Source organism: Melanerpes formicivorus, unplaced genomic scaffold (assembly GCF_026170545.1).
Source record: "Melanerpes formicivorus ecotype bairdi unplaced genomic scaffold, bMelFor1.0.p_v2 SCAF_69, whole genome shotgun sequence".
Taxonomy (NCBI): domain Eukaryota; kingdom Metazoa; phylum Chordata; class Aves; order Piciformes; family Picidae; genus Melanerpes; species Melanerpes formicivorus.
Window position 1 is genome coordinate 2,770,905 of NW_027142421.1, and position 18,650 is coordinate 2,789,554.

Below are 18,650 nucleotides of genomic sequence, written 5' to 3' on the forward strand. Positions count from 1 at the left end.
AGTAAAGAAAACTAACAATCCTTCCTCAGCAGATTAAAAAGGCACATGATTAATACTTAAGGCTGAAGAAGGCTCTGGGGGGACCTTATTGTGGTCTTTCACTACTTAAAGATGGGGATAGACTTTTTAGCAGGGCTTGTTGTAACAGGACAAGGGGTGATGGATTTAAACTAATAGGAGGAAAGAGTCAGACTAGAGAGGAGAAATGTTTTACACAGAGTGATGAGACACTGGCACAGGTTGCCCAGAAAGCAGTGGTAGATGCCCCACCCCTGACACCTCTCCAGGTCAGGTCGTTTGAGTCTCTGAGCAAGCTGCCCTAGTTGAAGATATCCTTAGTGACTGAAGGGGGGGTTGGATTAAATGACCTTGAAAGGTCCCTTCCAATCTAAAGTATTTGAAGATTTCACAATACTTTTCAATGTTCTCTTTATTCTGGGTAGAATCTCTGCATAAAGAAATTTTAAGTGACTCATAGCTCTCAGGCTTCCATAAGAATTTGACTCTGAGATTCTACATATCTGCATTTTACTTGGGTGGAAAAAATGTAATCCAAAGATAAATCAGAATTTTCAGAGGTATTACTTGTTAAAATATGTACTAAAAACTCAAACAAACAAACAAAAACCCCACAAAACCCTAAAAACTTTCCAAGTGCAGCAATATTATCTTCACAAAAACTGCCATTAGCAAAAACCTTGATACACCAAAACATCTCACTCGCCAAACAATTTGTTAATATGAGGAATTTCATGTAAACAGCTGGTTTCTAGAAATGACAGTGCCAATTAAACCTTGGAATTAAGGCAAGCACACTTACCAAAATAGCTTCATGTGAATTGATTCAATTAAACCCATTTGCCTGAGGTGGCTGAAAAGCTCAGTGTCCTGTATTGCTGCTGATACACCACCCCCACCACCCAACTGGTTTATATACTCCCCAGTAACAGAAAACATGTAAAGAATACTCTCTTGTTCCACCAGAAAAACCACATCATCAGCATGCAGCTGTACCAGGAAAAGAAAGTTTAACATGAGCTAATTTTTTAATTGGTTGTCTAGTGTTACAAGCAAGCACAAAGCAGCAGCGGGGAGTTACAACAGCGCATATACCCTCAGGACGCATCAACATCTGGACTACATTAGGAAAGCAGAATTTGCTTTCCCCTGACCAGAAGGTAGCGCTTGAGGACTGCACACCAACACCAAAATAGTGTGAAAAAGGGAGAGTTCACAGACAAACAATCTTTCTCCCACCCCAGCTTGGTCCCTGGCTGGAGCCAGCAGCTTAAATTTAGCTGCATAAGGCAATAGACCGAATTAATGGTAGTGTGGAGGGCAGACAATAATATTTATGAACCTAAATAAACTAGCCAAATTATTATTTACTGCCTATTCATGATTCAAGTTGTGTACTAGTTCAGCATTCCTGGCCCTGAGTATAGGCAGCAACAATATAAAGTTTAAAGTTAACTTTTTCCTGTGCTACCAGGTTTTAGGGTGTTGTATAAACAGCAAGGAACAACACAGTCTTGGCAGATCCTCACTTTCATAAAGACTATTTCACAGCTTTGAAGTTACAACAGCACATTTTTCCACAATACAGCATCTACATGGAGCATATCCGTCAGTGGCTCCAGTGCCAAGTGTGTATTTAACCAAAGAAACACAGGAAAAATAGATGTGCTACGTTCTCCTCTGCCACCAGCAGTCATGGCACGCCAGCAGTATAATTATAGCCTGATTACATTTACAACTGTAAAACCAGGAGAAGATCAAATGAAAAGTTTTAAGGATCTTAACATTGATTTAATTTTGTTTTAAAATGGATTTCACCGAGTTTCAGCTTTTTGTGCTCAGGTATCTTACAGGTTTGCAGGAGGAAATGGAAACACTTTAAAGGTATGCAGAGTGAACTAAAAGCATTCAAATGTGTGAAAAATCAATTGCTCAACAGTTTTATTCAGAGCTCTCCTCTTCAAGTGCAGCAAGAGGATCTGAGCAGAAGAAGAGCACTATGCTTTTGAGGTCATTAATTTGTGCTTTCTCTTTCTGTAGACCAGAAGTTATCTGTGCTGACCCACCAGTTGCAGGTTTTCCCTGAGTTTATTGGTACTGGAGTTGCCTTGAGTCCCTTATGTGCCTACAGAACCTATGGCTCACATATAGATCTCAATCCTATGTTTTGAGAAGCCACTTGCAGCCTCACTGAAAAAAAATAAACTTGAAGTTTGCCTACAACAGGTTTTCCCATGATTTGCAACCACTTACTGTGCATGATGATGTTGGTTTGACAATTGGACTTGATGGTCTTAGAGGTCTTTTCCAACCTTAATGATTTCGTGATTCCAAACCTATAAAAGCAGTTTTACTTTGCTATTTCAAAACTGTTACCCAGCTGAGTGTAAAATCACTCTGCAATATACATCGCTTCACAGTTCTGCTTTTTTTCCCCCCTCACAGTCTGCCAGGCAAAGGTTTGTCATGGAAGTCACATATCCCTCATCCCTCACCTCCCTTCCATAACCCAGCCTCAGTCACCTTGCAATGTGCCAGCCTGGAGCATTGCTGATGTGACTGGGGAATTACTTTTGTAATTAGTAATTTTTGTAGTGACAAAGAAAATTGCTAACAAGTGACCAACCTCAGGCTGAGTGGTTTTTCAGCACGATATTCCACACAGAATTACAGAACAGTGGGGGTGGGAAGGAACCTCGGGAGATAAGAGCAACCCCGTTGCTAACAGCAAGTCAAACACTAGGCATTATGCAGATTTCCTCACATACAGCATGCAGATGAGTGATCTTAAATTAAAAATACAGAGACCCTACAGATGTGCCCCCAGGTGAATACAGCCCCTGTGTCCTTTCATCCATTATGGATCTCAGAGTGACTTTTTTCTGAGCAGCTACAATAGTGCGGGAGGCTGGGCTCTCGCCTCGGGGCTCTCCGAAGGGCAGCAGACTTCCTTACCACCCTTAAACACCTTTGAACAGTTTTTCCTGCGCACAGCGGGTCCTTGTCCTGTGCTACAGCCTGACCACCCACTGTTGCTTGTTGACCAAACACACAGTGCCTGCAGCCTGCGCCGACACCACCCGGGTAAGATTCCTTTCAAGGACACAGCGTTGAGAATTTCCATTTGTCTAGGCAAGAAATCAGGCGAGCGGGAGAGATCACCCCAAAATTAACCTGCTCAGCAAATGAATGGCTGCATTTTAGGTCTGGTTTGTTTTCTTTTTTTTCTTTTTTTTCTCCTTCTAACCTTTCATTTATTAGGAATTGGACTTTTTTTTTTCCTTAATGACCAAGATGAAAATGGGTTGTACTCCTGGGTTGTATTTTCAGCAGGGGGATGAATGCGGAGAATTAAAGCGTTGCAATCTACGGAAAACACATTTTGGAAGGCACTAAAAATGCAATAATTTTAATCCTTTCTTTTTTTTAATCTTATGTTTAGTATAACAAAGACAAGCCTTAATTACAGTGAAACCATTTTTCTGTTTCCCACAAAAAGGGTACCTCGGCCCATCATTTCTAGTGGTGTTCCAAGTGTTTTGCAGCCTAAGAGTAACCCTCCCTGTTAGTCCTGAAGCGAGAGCCAAACACCTCAAGTCCAGCACAGAAATAAAACCGACGTCATTTTACTAGCACTAGTAAAATGCACCAGCAGACATGAAGATCTTCAGCAACTTGGAAAACAACTCTCTTTTACTGAATTGCCCGAATAAGGGCTTAAAAGATCAGAGCACGAACAGAGCTAAAACTCTGGGCAGCCCAGAAGAGTTTCAGCTGACCTTCAGCAGTGCTAACCTGCTCAGTTTTGATTTTAAACTACCTTTGCTGCTTTTTAATCACAGTATTTGCTGTCTGCTTCTCAAATGGCAATATTTACTGTCTTTATGATACTTCAGATATTAAATTATGAAGTACTGTGGTTGGACTTGCTCTGTTCTTGCACTTGATGATCTTAAGGTCTTTTCCAAGCAAAATGATCCTATGATCGTTTTAAGCATTATATAAAATAAGAATGCCCCCTGCACTTCTGAATGACTCTCCTCAAAACTCTAAGTCACAGCACAGTTACAGCACAGGTGGCAGAAGAAAAAAATAAATCCAGCACCAAATTCTGTACAGATTAAATTATTTTTACTAAATTTAATTAATAACCCATTAAGGGTTTGCTTGACATCTGCTGTCAAAAGGGTATTTCTGCTATGGCCAGGGGATGTGGTTTAGATGTGAAATGGCTCCCAGCTGCAAGAAGCCTTCTTCCAGATGTACAGTAAGCAAAGGCAATGGAAGAGAACCAGCTGCTAGGATAACAAATTGAAAAGGCCCTTTTGACACGAGCCCTGATGGCCTGTCTGGTCTAACAAAGATGGACCATTCATTGCAAGGTGAAGAGAATCTCAGTGTGGCACAGAAGAGTAACATGGTCTAAGCATCCATCTGCCCTTCACACCATGTACAGCTGCTGCTACTCTGGCACAGAAAAACCCTGCCAAGACTTACACAGCATCTGTGCATGATATTCTGAGTGCTGCAAACCAGCTCTTTTTTCCAGCAAAAAAAAAAGAACAGAAATCATGACTGAACTCACATACTTCTGTCTTGAGAGCTATCTTCATGTTAGGATATTTAATATAGGTTGTGTATCACATTCAGCAACCCAAAGGGTCATGAAAAGTTGACATGCCAACTGTGTTAGAGTTTTCATTGACAACTTTAGAGTCTAGAGGGTATTAACAGACAGATAATTTGCCATAATCTATTATTAGAGGTCCAGAGGAGGGCCAGGGAGATGATCTGAGGGCTGGAGCATCTCTTCCATGAAGGTAGGCTGAGAGAGTTGGGGTTGTTCAGTTCGGAGAAAAGAGAAGGCTCCAGGGAGACCTTTGAGCTGCCTTCCAGTATTTGAGCCAGGCTACAGGAGAGCCAGAGAGCGACTTTGTAAAAAGTAGTGACAGGGTGAGGGATAATGGCTTCAAAACAGACGAAGCTCAATTTAGATTAAATATTAAGAGGAAATTCTTCATGAGGGTGACTAAGCACTGGAACAGGTTGCCCAGAGAAGTTCTGGAGGGTCCAAGCCTGGAAATGTTCAAAGTCAGGTTGTATGGGGTTTTGAGCAACTTGGTCGAGTAGGAGGTGTCCCTGCCGACAGCAAGGCGACTTGGAATGAGATGACAGGATTAGAGGGAATGCTGGAGGTGGGGAGATTCAGGCTGGATGTGAGGAGGAGGTTCTTCACCATGAGAGTGGTGAAGCCCTGGAATGGGTTGTCCAGGAAGGTGGTTGAGGCCCTGTCCCTGGAGGTGTTTAAGCCCAGGCTGAATGAGGCTCTGGCCAGCCTGATCTAGTGTGAGGTGTCCCCCATGGCAGGGGGGTTGGAACTAGATGATCCTTGTGGTCCCTTCCAACCCTGACTGATACTATGATATTATGATCCTGAATGTCCCTTGCAACCCAAATCATTCCATGACTATAATAATGTTATATCATAGCTCAGAAAGAGTTGTTAGGAAACAAAGCCTTTTTCAGGCAGCTTGATACCTAGATTAGAATCCTTACTCATTTTAGCTCAAAGAATCATGAAACCTTCTAAGCCATTATTAAAATCTAAGTAAATAATCCACGGCCACACAGAAACCAGCCTTAACCTCCACAGCTTCTTTCCCCAATACTCACATTGAGAATCCCATTGCTTAACTCATTCTGGCTATCTGCCCAGTGCCCCAGGCACATTTTAAACTAAACCTCATTTATTTACATTTATGTTCATGTCATTTTACGTCATTATATCTCCCATGTTTCCTGTACTCCAACGAGTCTGGGAAGCATAAACTACAGTGGAAAACTACAATTGTGCCCCAATAAGAGTGGCATTAACAAGCAAAAGTTATAATATGCAAAATCTTAATTGAAGGAAACTATTTACTGTCCAGATACTGGGTTTGAAAGTCCCCAGACATCAACCCCTCTTAAATTCAAAGTTCAGAAGCAGCAAATCAGACCTCAGTCACTACAAGGCATGAAATAGTAGCACAATTCAGTTTATCACTCAGTCATCTCTTGCTAAAGAATTAAGTGGGAATAGTGCTCTTCCAGCTTAAGCTTCATATTCACAGCCTACAAAATGTCTCTTTGTCTTGTTTGTTCAGCCTCACACATCTCCCTTTCTCTAACAAGACAGCGGCAAACTGGCTTGGCTTCTGGTCCTTCCAGTAGCCAGCAACAGTGGGTGTGATCAGCTTTGTAAAAGGAATTCATTAATGCTTCTGGAAATCACTTCAGAGCCATATAATAATAAACTAAACAAATCAGAAAAAAAAGGCTTCAAAAGCAACAGAAGAGCACAATCCCCTGTTCCCTTTGAATATTCTACCCAACAGAAAACAAAAAAGTTAATGAATCCATATATTTAGCATAATTGCTATATCTCAAGCTGTGCCAGGGGAAGTTTAGGCTCGAGGTGGGGAGAATGTTCTTCACTGAGAGAGTCGTTAGCCGTTGGAATGGGCTGCCCAGGGAGGTGGTGGAGTCACCATCCCTGGAGGTGTTCAAGAGGGGATTGGACGTGGCACTTGGCGCCATGGTTTAGTCATGAGGTCTGTGGTGACAGGTTGGACTTGATGATCTTTGAGGTCTCTTCCAACCTTGGTGATTCTGTGATCACCAGAGCTAGAGGTCTGAATACATGGAGCTCTGTGGCACATGGATCCCATATCCACACCTGCAGCTTCAATGGAAGCAACTGACAACCACAGGAGAATGACTTGCTATAAGGACATTAGCACCAGAGTGTTACGATTTGGGCATCTCCTGCACTGTCTCATGCTTCCACTCTGATTTTGGCTGTGCTGTTTGGTCTCTTTGTCTTGGCTGCTCACAATTCAGAGCAGATTTTGACTTTCTGTCACAGATACGTATTCACTCATTCAGTAAAACACGGGGGCTCGGATTCCAACAGGTTTTCATAATATGAGCATCATTTGTCTGCATTTTTTTACCTCACAAATGAGGAGGGTCTGCTATAGCTACACAGATCAGGAGACAGGCTAAAGGCAATGGTGGGTGAGTAACAACAGCCACATGTGAGCATGTAATGGAACACTGATCTACATAATTCAAGGCTAATCAGCAAACCAAGAGGGTTATTCAGACTGAAAGGAAATAGTGCATTAATACATATGGGTATGCTGTAAGGGTGGCAAAGCACTGGAACAAGCTGCCCAGAGAGGTTGTGGAGTCTGCTCTAGATAATTTCAAGATCTGGACACATTCCTGTGCGACCTGCTCTACTTTGGTAGGGAGGTTGGACTTGACTCTGGAGATCCCTTCCAACGCCTGTGATCCTATGATTCTATCATGTCAGAGAAAAGTTCATTACCATGAGGGTGATGGAACATTGGAACAGGTTGCTCAATGAAGTAGTTGAGGCCCCATTCCTGGTAATATTCAAGGTCAGGGTCAACAAGGCTCTGAGCCACCTGATCTAGTGGAAGTTGTCCCTGCTCGCTGCAGGGGGTGGACTAGATGACCTTTGGAGGTCCCTTCCAACTCAGACAATTCTGTGATTCTGTAGAGATATTCCTCAAGGTACACGTGCTCCAAAATGCTGCTGTGAAGTACTTCATACAAATGGCTTGAGAAAATTCCCCATCATACTTGCACCCAGCAAAATAAACACAACCAATTAACTGATTATTAGATTACTGCAGCTTTTATGCTTAATAATTGTCTATTAAAATCAAAGGGAACATCCAACTGCAGGATTTGCTGTCGGCCTTTTAAAAGTCATGCTGACAAGTCATCTGACAAAGCTTAACACAGCTTGATATACCTTTCAGCTTTGGGAAATCAATATTAACACAAGCTGAATAAATTTACAACAGACAGTATTTGAAACACACAGGATTTCTGCTCACCCCTGAAAAAAGAGCATTCAGCCCAGTTCCTCCTTTCAGACTTCACCACAGACTGCGCTATGCTATGATCCTTTGAAGTTCTAAGACACAAAACTGCAGAGTATCTCTACAAAATTAACTTAATCTCTAGTAATAGCCAAGCAGAGGTTGTTTATTTGTTGCTTGTTAAACTTTTCATGTGACAGTATCACTGAGACTGAAGGATTCATATCTGGATCAAAAATACCTACTTAAACTCAAAATAAACGTGCATTTAAATACACCTCTAATACATGATTTTCTGACAGTACCTTCAACCACCTCAGCACATGTATTAGGATCATTCCATTTTCCAACTATGCTTAGGAGAACCCTGAAAGTAGTCCTTAAGAAAAGTACAATCATCAGATAACAATAAAGAACCTCCTGAGGATGCAGAAAAGTAGGTTTTCTTCTTATGAGTCTTAAGGATTTGCCCTAGTGGCCTGGATGAGATATATCACTAGATCTGCTGCTATATCTGTATAAGAAAATGAAATTATTGAAGTTTTAATGACTAAAGGGTCAGCTTCCTAGTAGTGTGGAGAGAACTGGAATGATTTTCTCCCAGAGTATGCTGTTGGCTTGCCATACCAGTGACTGAATTTTTCATAAGTTCTCCTTGGAGTTCACTTCAGTTTGGATTTTAACTAGTTTAGCAAATAACTGCATTATTAACCTTCCCTCCCTGAACACATCATGGCCAGCAAATAAATTTTTTGAGAGTATTTACTGATGGAGAACCAGCCTCAAAAATCCCATCCAAAACGTCTAATAGAGTTCTCAAAAGAGACTTTTCCATGTAAGAGAAGCCAAGGCTTTTGTCTAATCCCAAATCCATTTCAGGTAGTAAAAGTCACATTTAACGACTCAGAGCATAGCTCTGCTTTGAAAACTAATAACCCAGCAGCAAAACACTTTGGCACAAACTCAGTTGAAACCTGAAAATTTGAGCACAAATACAAAAATAGGCACAATTACAATTTGCTGCTGAGGTTGGAGCTCACTATGCTGGAAAGTTTTGTCTCAGTCAGCTTGAACCCACAGATCCACAGTTAGAAGAAGTGAGCTAAGAATGGTCAGAAATTGTTGATATGTTCAAGGTGGGACTGGAATAGCTGTCTGCTTATTCCAGCACAGGCAATATGAAGGAATTGCTAGAAACATCTGCTAGAAACAAGGTCCATTATTCCCTGCTGTTGAAAGGGAAACCTAGAAAAAGCTTTAATGCCCTTTTTCATTAGAGTATCAGCCTTATGGACTCACCCCTTCCTCCAAATGCTTAATATATAAAAGAATCCTGGTTTTGGGAGCATGTTTTAAAGGGGAGGAGTTTAATGTTTGAAAATGTATTAGTAGTCTCTCTTAAAATAGCCTGTGAATTTATGACCATATAAACCACATCTCTAACTTGGTTAAGTTGATTAGATTCCTCAAAGTCCTGCAGAACCGATTTGATATCTCTGAGTTAAAACACCACACTTTTCCTGTTTGAAACCATCTAGTGAAGTAGATTAAAACACATTCCATGTCTCTGATCACAATCAGCATTCTTCTACTTGGCAGCTAAAACCAATTTGATGAGGAGTTCTTTCCTTCTCCCATCTGATGTATGCCAAAATTAAAGATCTACAGGAAGGAAAAATGGCATTTAGCAACCTTCTTTTGTCCTACTAGATACTAAGTGAGGAATTCCACCAACTAGGTCAGCTCTTGAGTATTTTACAGTCTGTACATAGAATAAAACAGAACAGAATAGAACAGAACAGAGCAGAACAGAATAGAATAGAACAGAACAGAATAGAATTAACTAGGTTGGAAAAGACCTTTGAGATCATCGAGTCCAACCTATCACCCAACACCATCTAATCAACTAAACCATGGCACCAAGCACCCCATCCAGTCTCTTCCTAAACACCTCCAGTGATGGTGACTCCCCACCTCCATGGGCAAACTACATCAAACAAGGACCACACAAAATGATGGAAGAAAACTACTGACATTTGACAATACCTCAAAGCAAGACATACACATTTCTGGCCAGCACAGCAGGAGAGGTGATTCTGCATAGAATTCTAGAACACAGGAGATTCCACCTCAACACAAGTTGACGCTTCTTTGTGGTGAGGGTGATGGAGCACTGGAACAGGCTGCCCAGAGAGGTTGTGGAGTCTCCTCTGGAGACTTTCAAAATCTGCATGAATGTATTCCTGTGTGGCCTGCCCTAGCTGATCCTGCTCTGACAAATGGGTTGGACTCTCTGGAGGTCCCTAACTTTCTGTGATTCTGTGGGCAACGCTGAGAGACAAACAGAATACAAGCAGAGTAATAATAATAAGAATTGGGTCTTTATTCAAGTATTTGGGGAGGAATAACCCCCTGTACCAGTACAGGTTAGAGACTGACCTGGTGGAAAGTAGCTTTGCAGAGAAGGACCTGGGAGTGCTGGTGGACAATAAGTTCACCATGAGCCAGCAACATGCCCTCATGGCCAAGAAGGCAAATGGCCTCCTGGAGTGTATTAAGAAAAGTGTCACCCGCATATCCTCCCCATCTCCTCTGCCCCAGTAAGGCCACATCCAGAGTATTGTCCTGTACTGGGCTACCCAATGCAAGAAAGACATGAAATTACTGGAGAGAGTGCAGCAGAGGTTACAAAGATGCAGGGGGGAACTGCAGCATCTTTCTGAGGAGGAAAGGCTAAGAAGCCTGGAATTGTTTAGCCTGGAGAAGAGCAGACTGAGAGGGGATCTCCTCAATGCTGATCAATAGCTAAAGGGAAGGGGGCAAGAGGATGGGGTTACACTATTTTCATTGGTGCCCAGAGGCAGGACAAAGGACAATGGGCATAAACTGGAATCCAGGAGATTCTACATGAACAGGAGGAAAAAATTCTTTCCTGTAAGGGTGCTAGAGCCCTGGAGCAGGCTGCCCAGAGAGGTTGTGAAGTCTCCTTCTCTGAAGAGACTCCAACCCGCCCATACATTGTAATCCTGGACAACCTGCTCTGAGTAACCTTATTTTAGCATCAGGGTTAGACTCAATCTTCAGAGGTCCCTTCCAACCCCCACCATGCTGGGATTCTAGGACTCATACTGGTCTTGACATAACAGTGCCTGAATATCCTGTTTGTCCAACTCACAGGTCTGAGCCCGAAGAGTGTAATCTGGATTTTGAAAATGTACACAAAGAACAAGAGAATACCAAATTATCATTCACTATGTACCAAGAAATTACACTTTATTCCACTAAGCCCCATGGCCTGCATACCCTTATGCTAATGGCACATCTTGTGACAAAGAAATCTAACTGGCAGATGCAGACAACCATCCAAACTCCATGTGACCTCAAAGAAATATTTCTGGAAGACAGTAAACTTCAGATAAGTGATTGAAATTTAATGCTTTTCCCATGTAAAGAGCTGAAAAGTCTTAAGTTAAACAAAAAGAAAACTCCAACTGCTGTTTTGGTTTTGTAATAGAATAAAGCAAAAAAAATACAAGTTGGTATTCAACTTTGCAAAGAGCTATCAAAATTGATGGGAAAAACACTCAAATACCATTTGTACACTAAAACTTGTCAAATAAAAGGCAATGCCAAATTCCTAAGTGTCAAATATGTATAAACCGAAAATAGATCCTTGCCTTTTTGTTCTTTAATGTAGCTCTCCTTACAGTTGTGCATGAGCTGCAGAATCCACTGATGCTGAGCACCGATGCACTGCCAAGCAGGGTCCCCAGGCGCGTGAAGATCAGAAAGATATCTGCAAAACCCAGTCCAAAAATCACAGCTCTGGCTTGACACACTGAAAGCCTCACAAAAACAGCAGTCAGAGAGAGTTGTTAAGATACACTCATGCCTAATGCAAACAGAAGCTTTGCATCCACCTTTCCTCACGTAGTGAAGCAGACTTTAATCAAAAAACATGCACAAACAACCCAACCCATATTTATTTAGTAGCATCATTAATATGCATTTTCAGTTGTGCTCTAGGGAAACCGAGCTCTTTATCGGCCAAGGCTGCGGTTCAGTCCTCCGTGTTTCACTTGGAATCAGTGACGACATCTCAAGCACATAAAATGTGGTGGTTTTCCTCCCATTTTATGTGTCTTGATTGTATCATCATGTGACCCTAACAAGTACAGAAGGAATTAATTTTTGGCACTCAACAATTTCAGTATATGCACACAGAAACAAATGCAAATCAAGCTCCTCAAGTTTTCAGTTTGTTCTGAGGTGGTTTTACGTTAGGATGTGCACACATAGGCTGAGAAAAACTCCAGGAACAAGGGGAGAGATAACAAAAAGGATGTGGGCTTCCAATATACAGAAGCAAAACAGCCTCTTGCCTTTCAGGAAAGCATTTGAAATCGTACCAGCTGCCTTCTGAGAGAGCACAGAAGTAGCTTTGTCTAACATAGAGCTTTCAAAACTACCTGCTCTACTATTTATTGCACTCCATTACATTCTGCATTAATGACACTTGGGACAGATGAAGCGATTCAAGATGCTCAAGGTGAAGCACAGATTCATCACCTTAAGCATCACAGGGAATATTTAACACCTTCACAAATGCTGCATTACTAGAATAATATCTAATGTTCATCAGGAGTGTGTTGCAAAGTTCTCTCATCGTTAAGAACTATCTGCAGTACTTGAACAAAAAAATAAACTGTCAAAGTAGGATTGTTTGGAGGGATGAGAATACTACACAAGCAACCATTCTGACAGGGTGGCATTAAGGGGAACTTCAGTCTTTGCTTAGACACAGAGTAGTAAAAAGTTACCTTGGTTGTTAAGTGTAATGACTGCAATTGTCATAGATAGGTTTGGGTTGAAGGGAACCTTGAAAAGTCATCTAGTCCAACCACCATGCAGTCAATAGGGACATCTTCAACTAGAGCAGGTTGCTCAGAGCCCCAGACAATCTGACCTGGGACAGGGCATCCACTACCTCTCTTGGCAACCTGGGCCAGTGTCTCCCTACCCTCAGTGTAAAAACATTTCTTACTTCTATCTAATCTGAGTCTTTTAGTTTAAAACTACCGCCCCTTGTCCTGCCACAACAGGCCCTGCTAAAATGTCTGTCCCCATCTTTCTTACAGGTCCCTTTAAGTACTAAAAACTCATGATAAAGTTTTCCCAGAGTCTCCTCTTCCCCAGGCTAAACAATCCCAACCAACCCTCTCAGCCTGTCCTCACAGCAGAGGATCTGACCCTTCAGTTCCATATCCGATTTGTGTCTGCACAGTATAAAATAAGGACCAGTGTAAATCATAGAATGGCCTAGGCTATAAGAGACCTTAGAGATCATCTAATCCAACCTACCTGCCATGGGCAGGGACATCTCTCAACTAGACCAGGTTATTCAAGGCCCCATCCAACATGGCCTTGTACATCTCCAGGGAGGGGGCATCCACAACCTCTCTGGACAATGTGTTGCAGAGTCTTGCCACCCTCGCGGTGAAGAATTTCTTCCTAAAATCCAATCCAAACCTACTGTCCTTCAATTTAAATCCCTTTACCCTTGCCCTATTGGTGGACACTCTTGTGACAAATACCATAATAAACTGAGAGGAAAATATGAATCGAAGCCTAATTATAAACACTGACTATCTGAGGGGAAAACCCACAGTATTTTAGGTCTTGCTCATACTTAAGATATTGGGCATACACAGAACAAATGTATGAAGGAAGGAAAAAAACCCCAAACTTATAAAATAGCAAGGTTTGTGCAAATGATTTTACAGTTCAAATTTTGATGACTTCCTCTTAGCTGAAGGGCCCTGAAGAGAGCCTTCCTCACACCTTGCCTGCAGAAGACTCACAATACTATAACCACATTACTGTACCTAGAGTGGTGGAACTAATTTAATGACTGTTTACTGGGATTATGTTAATTTGTCAATTCATTAGAACTAAATTATTCCACATCTCTGCACTTTGTGCCATGCAGCTGGGTCCTGGTAAGTGTACAAAACACTGGAGACCTCACACACATGCCAGAATGTTGAGGATACTTTTCACACAACATGTTTGGGCTATGTCTATAGTCGAGCCACACAAAGAGCCCTAGATATGCCCAAAACTCAAGAGCTTCCTAAATAAATACACTGAATGTTCCAGAGCACTCTAAAGTTTGGCTCCAAGGACCATAAAGCAAATTAACACCTATCAGTACAATGTCCAACCAGCTCATGCCAGTATGCCTATGATAGACTTTGACAACAGCTTTGTGAATGACAGAAGATCTAGGAATTTCAGTGAAAACTGGGGATCTGGTTCATGTTCAGGAAATGTAAATGAACTACATTATTTAGGCTGAGTAGTAAAGGAGAAAAACCAAACTTCAACAAGAGGCTGGCTTAAAAAGTCACTATTATCTGACTGAGAATGACTGCTTTTCAACAGCAAGTCAAGATAAAGCATAAGGCAAGCTAATAATGAATTTGTTTTGAGCTCTGCAACCTGTGAGTAATCACTTCAGACACAGCTTGCACTGTGTTGGTTTGGAGAAAGCAACAGAATCTAAGTGCACCTTAAAAGATATTTTAAATTTAAATTCAATTATTCTGCATGAAATTGTTCTTCTTCAAGAACTTTTTCAACCATCAAGTACCAATCCATTGCAATTATTTATACAGTCATAAAATCCCAAATACTCCACTTACAGCTTTAAAATCAGTATGGAAATCATAATAAAAACAGTCACCACCTTGTTTAGGAAAAATTCTAAATACACATCTAACACCACATGCCTGCTGAGGACACTGGTCAAATGATTACCTTATATAACGTTTCTGATCATGCAATGTTGATGGCGTTTCAAGCAGCTTATCCAACAGAAGTTCTCTTAAATCTTCAATCCTGGTTTCAACTTCAGCATAATCTAGGAGTAGGGAGAGGAAATAAAACCAGTGTCTTCCTTCAGCAGTGGTACAAACTAGAACTTATGCTATTTTCCTAAGACAGTAGACACTTCTGGAGTTCATGTGGAAATCAACAGAACTCATTTCATAACAAGCCACATCTGAAAGCTGTGTATACAACAGTTCTACAGGAACAGAAAATGGATTGTGAAGTCTCTCCAGCAATATGACAGTGAAAGGTACCTCATGACACATTCCAATTACTGTGATTGTGACTTTTTTCATGTCCAGGAATACCAAGTCTTAATCAATAAATAAATTTGGCTGCAATTTCACATTGCTCAGAAAACTTCCAGAATAGACTAGACTAGAATAAACCAGGTTGGAAGAGAACTTTAAGATCATTGCGTCCAACCTATCATCCAACACCACCTACTCAACTAAACCAGGCAACCAAGCACCCCATCAAGTCTCCTTCTAAACACCTCCAATGATGGTGACTCCAACACCTCCCTGAGCAGCCCATTCCAACGGCCAATCACTCTCTCTATGAAGAATTTCTTCCTAACATCCAGCCCTAACCTCCCTTGGTGCAGCTTGAGACTGTGTCCTCTTGTTCTGGTACTGGCTGCCTGGGAGAAGAGTCCAAGAGACTGAGGGAGCTGGGGTTGCTCAGCCTGGAGAAGAGGAGACTCAGGGGTGACCTTATCACTCTCTACAACTACCTGAAGGGAGGTTGTAGACAGGTGGAGGTTGGTCTCTTCTCCCAGGCAACCAACACCAGAACAAGAGGACACAGTCTCAGGCTGCGCCAGGGGAGGTTCAGTTTGGATATTAGGAAGAAGTTCTATACAGAAAGAGTGATTGCCCATTGGAATGGGCTGCCCAGGGAGGTGGTGGAGTCGCCGTCATTGGAGGTGTTCAGGAGGAGACTTGATGGGGTGCTTGGTGCCATGGGTTAGCTGTTTGGGTGGGTTGGACTGGTTGATGGGTTGGACACGATGATCTTGAAGGTCTCTTCCAACCTGGTTTGGTTTATTCTAAAATAAAAAAACCTCCACCTGTCTACAACCCCCCTTCAGGTAGTTGTAGAGAGCAATAAGGTCACCCCTGAGCCTCCTCCTCTCCAGGCTAAGCAACCCCAGCTCCCTCAGTCTTTCCTCATAGGGCTTGTGTTCCAAACCCATCACTGACTTTGTTGCCCTTCTCTGGACTCGTTCCAGCAAGTCAACATCTTTCCTAAACTGAGGGGCCCAGAGCTGGACACAGTACTCAAGGTGTGGCCTAACCAGTGCAGTGTACAGGGGCAGAATGACCTCCCTGCTCCTGCTGGCCACACTGTTCCTGATACAGGCCAGGATGCCATTGGCCCTCTTGTCTGCCTGGGCACACTGCAGGCTCATGTTCAGCTGATCATACAGCTTAGAATCATTGCTTCCTACAAATCTGTGATTTTTAGGGATTAAAATGCCTGTAAAGGCCTCATAAAGCCCTTTAGACTATAGTGTGCTTTTTAGCCTTTAAGAAAGAAAAAAAAAAAAATCAGCAAACAACAAAACCCATTTCTTACATTTTTTGAACACTTGAACCTCTGTCTTTCCAAAGAGTGACTTGGCTTTTTCGTAGTCATTAATAACCACATCATAATCGCCCTTAAAGACAAACAAACACACAAACAACAAACATTAATATTTATCAAGAAAAAGGCAACAGGCTGATTTCAGCCAACAGAGAAGTATTTTGGGGGGATTACAGAAGATTATACCTTCTGGATGTTTCTTTCAATGTTCAAGGGAAGGTTGAAAAGGAATTTGAACCGCTGAAGAACATTAAGTGCGTTTCTCGTTGAATCAGCTTTGTCCTTACGACCCAGCACTTCTTGGAATAAAGTGTCTGCTGTGTTGCTGGCTCCTGGTTTGGAAATGGTGAAAATGAAAGTAAGTAATCAGTTCAAATGACACCCAGATCTTCCTCATCTTAATAAGTCGTTCAAGTTATTTTACGGCAAATGAGTAACTATTGCTAAATTTCTAAGGTCTTTAGTCCAACTGTTTTAACTTTTTACAAGGGATGAAATACAATTTCAAAGCAAACCACTTACCATTTTCATGTGGTAAGACCCCTGTGCAATTAAAAACAATCACTCTTCCCTATTCCCAACTTTTAACTTGACTGCAGATACTTTATAGCTTGCTTTGGCTCCAGCTCTGCATTTCACAACTAAATTATGCAGCCCAGGATATGGAAGAAGCCACAGAAAGTTTTCTGTTTCAAAAATGGATACATTTCGTGATGTTAATTAATGTCATAGCTCTAAGCTTTATCATTGGGGTTTGCAAACCATGTTTGGGGTGTTTTAAATTAAGTCTTTAAAATTAACAACAATATTTGACATCTGAGCCACTTACAAGTACCAATGATTAAGCATGGCTGAAAATAGTCTAATTAGCTACTGGCTGTAACAGAATGAACATGAATTGTCTTCACATCATATTAAGTCTCACTGGCTTTGTCACCAACATCATCCACTGCATGAAACTGCTGAACAAGGATGAAGTTTCTATATTGTCTGAATATCCTTCAATAAATACAGTAAAACTACAGCCTTAAACCCTTTCCTATCCAGCCTGAAACACATCAGAATGTTTTGTAATAAGGCTCATTGCCTCACACAGCGTAACGGAGTTTCATTTACAGGAGGACAGATTTACACTGCACGCAACTATTGGCATTTGTCAACTCCTGACTTATTTTTAATTAACACACACACAAACAAAGAAAAAACCTAAGTGGAATTGTTTTGGCCTTTTTTTGATTGTTGCATGTAGCAGTTTCTCCATTATCTGGTCTAGTGACTATACTTTAAGCAAAGACGAAGCCAGTTACATCAGTCTCGCTGGGTGGCTCGCATGCCATTTTCCCCCGTCAGCACCGTGGGTGGCCGGCTCATGTTAAAAGTAGTCTTTGTAAAATAATTGTTATAGCTAAATAATGTTTAAACTCCACTGAAATTTTGAAGCCTTGATGTAAAAAGAGCTCTGTCAGGGCAACTCTTTCTGCTGCATGCTATTTAGCCTAGGATACTTTAATCCATGAAGGAGAAACACGCAGTGCAGACGGCTAGCTGGCCACTGACATACACAGTATGATTTTTTCACATTTTTTTTTCCTTGAGGTTACAATTCATTCTTGTTTGGTAAATCCTTCTAGCAAGTTACATTTGTTTTATTTGAATTCATATGTTGTTTGTCCGTTCTTTTAACAGCCAGCAAGTAATGGACTAAATCTGGGTTACATTCACAAAATGTTGGGTTTAGCTCAACGCAAATGTTTTTAGGTGGCAATTGAGAATTGTAGGACAGCGATCTCCACCTCTAGTTTAATGCTACACATCTTCATCTTTCCATAAATTCATTGACTGTAGAAATTCTCAATTCAAGTAAAAGGAAAAATATTTCACTTTTTTCTTTTAAGGGCACTTTATTTCACATAGAAATTGAAATATATCAGATTACTCGTTCGGGTCTAAATGACATTCAGGACTGCACGCAAGCAGGTCTGTCTTTTTAAACTGAAAATACTGTAACATTTCTTCCCCCCTCACCCCTCTAAATCCTTTCTACATCAACACTAGCCCTTGATTAGTGACTAACTAAACCCCATATAATCCATGGTAAAAATTCAGGTCCATGTTGACTCACTATGTTTTCAAAACAGATGATTCACTTGCTTACTCTGAGCATTTTTTTTTACTTGACGCTAAAGCTCTAGCTACCCACTTGTCTTTCACAGAACCCGACAAAACCAGCCCCAAATGGCACCTTATTGATCT

General features: G+C 41.4%; 1 protein-coding gene across 1 annotated transcript in view; it reads right to left on the bottom strand.

The window, feature by feature from the left end:
- Positions 1-18,650, bottom strand: part of EXOC2 (exocyst complex component 2) — a 116,361-nt gene that overhangs the window by 61,527 nt on the left and 36,184 nt on the right. Inside the window, exons 8-11 of the mRNA XM_068163033.1 lie at positions 16,584-16,729; positions 16,389-16,470; positions 14,736-14,838; positions 11,594-11,712 (exon numbers count right to left, since the gene is read on the bottom strand). Of these exons, the coding sequence (XP_068019134.1) occupies positions 11,594-11,712; positions 14,736-14,838; positions 16,389-16,470; positions 16,584-16,729 (450 nt within the window). The remainder of the gene's footprint in view (positions 1-11,593; positions 11,713-14,735; positions 14,839-16,388; positions 16,471-16,583; positions 16,730-18,650) is intronic.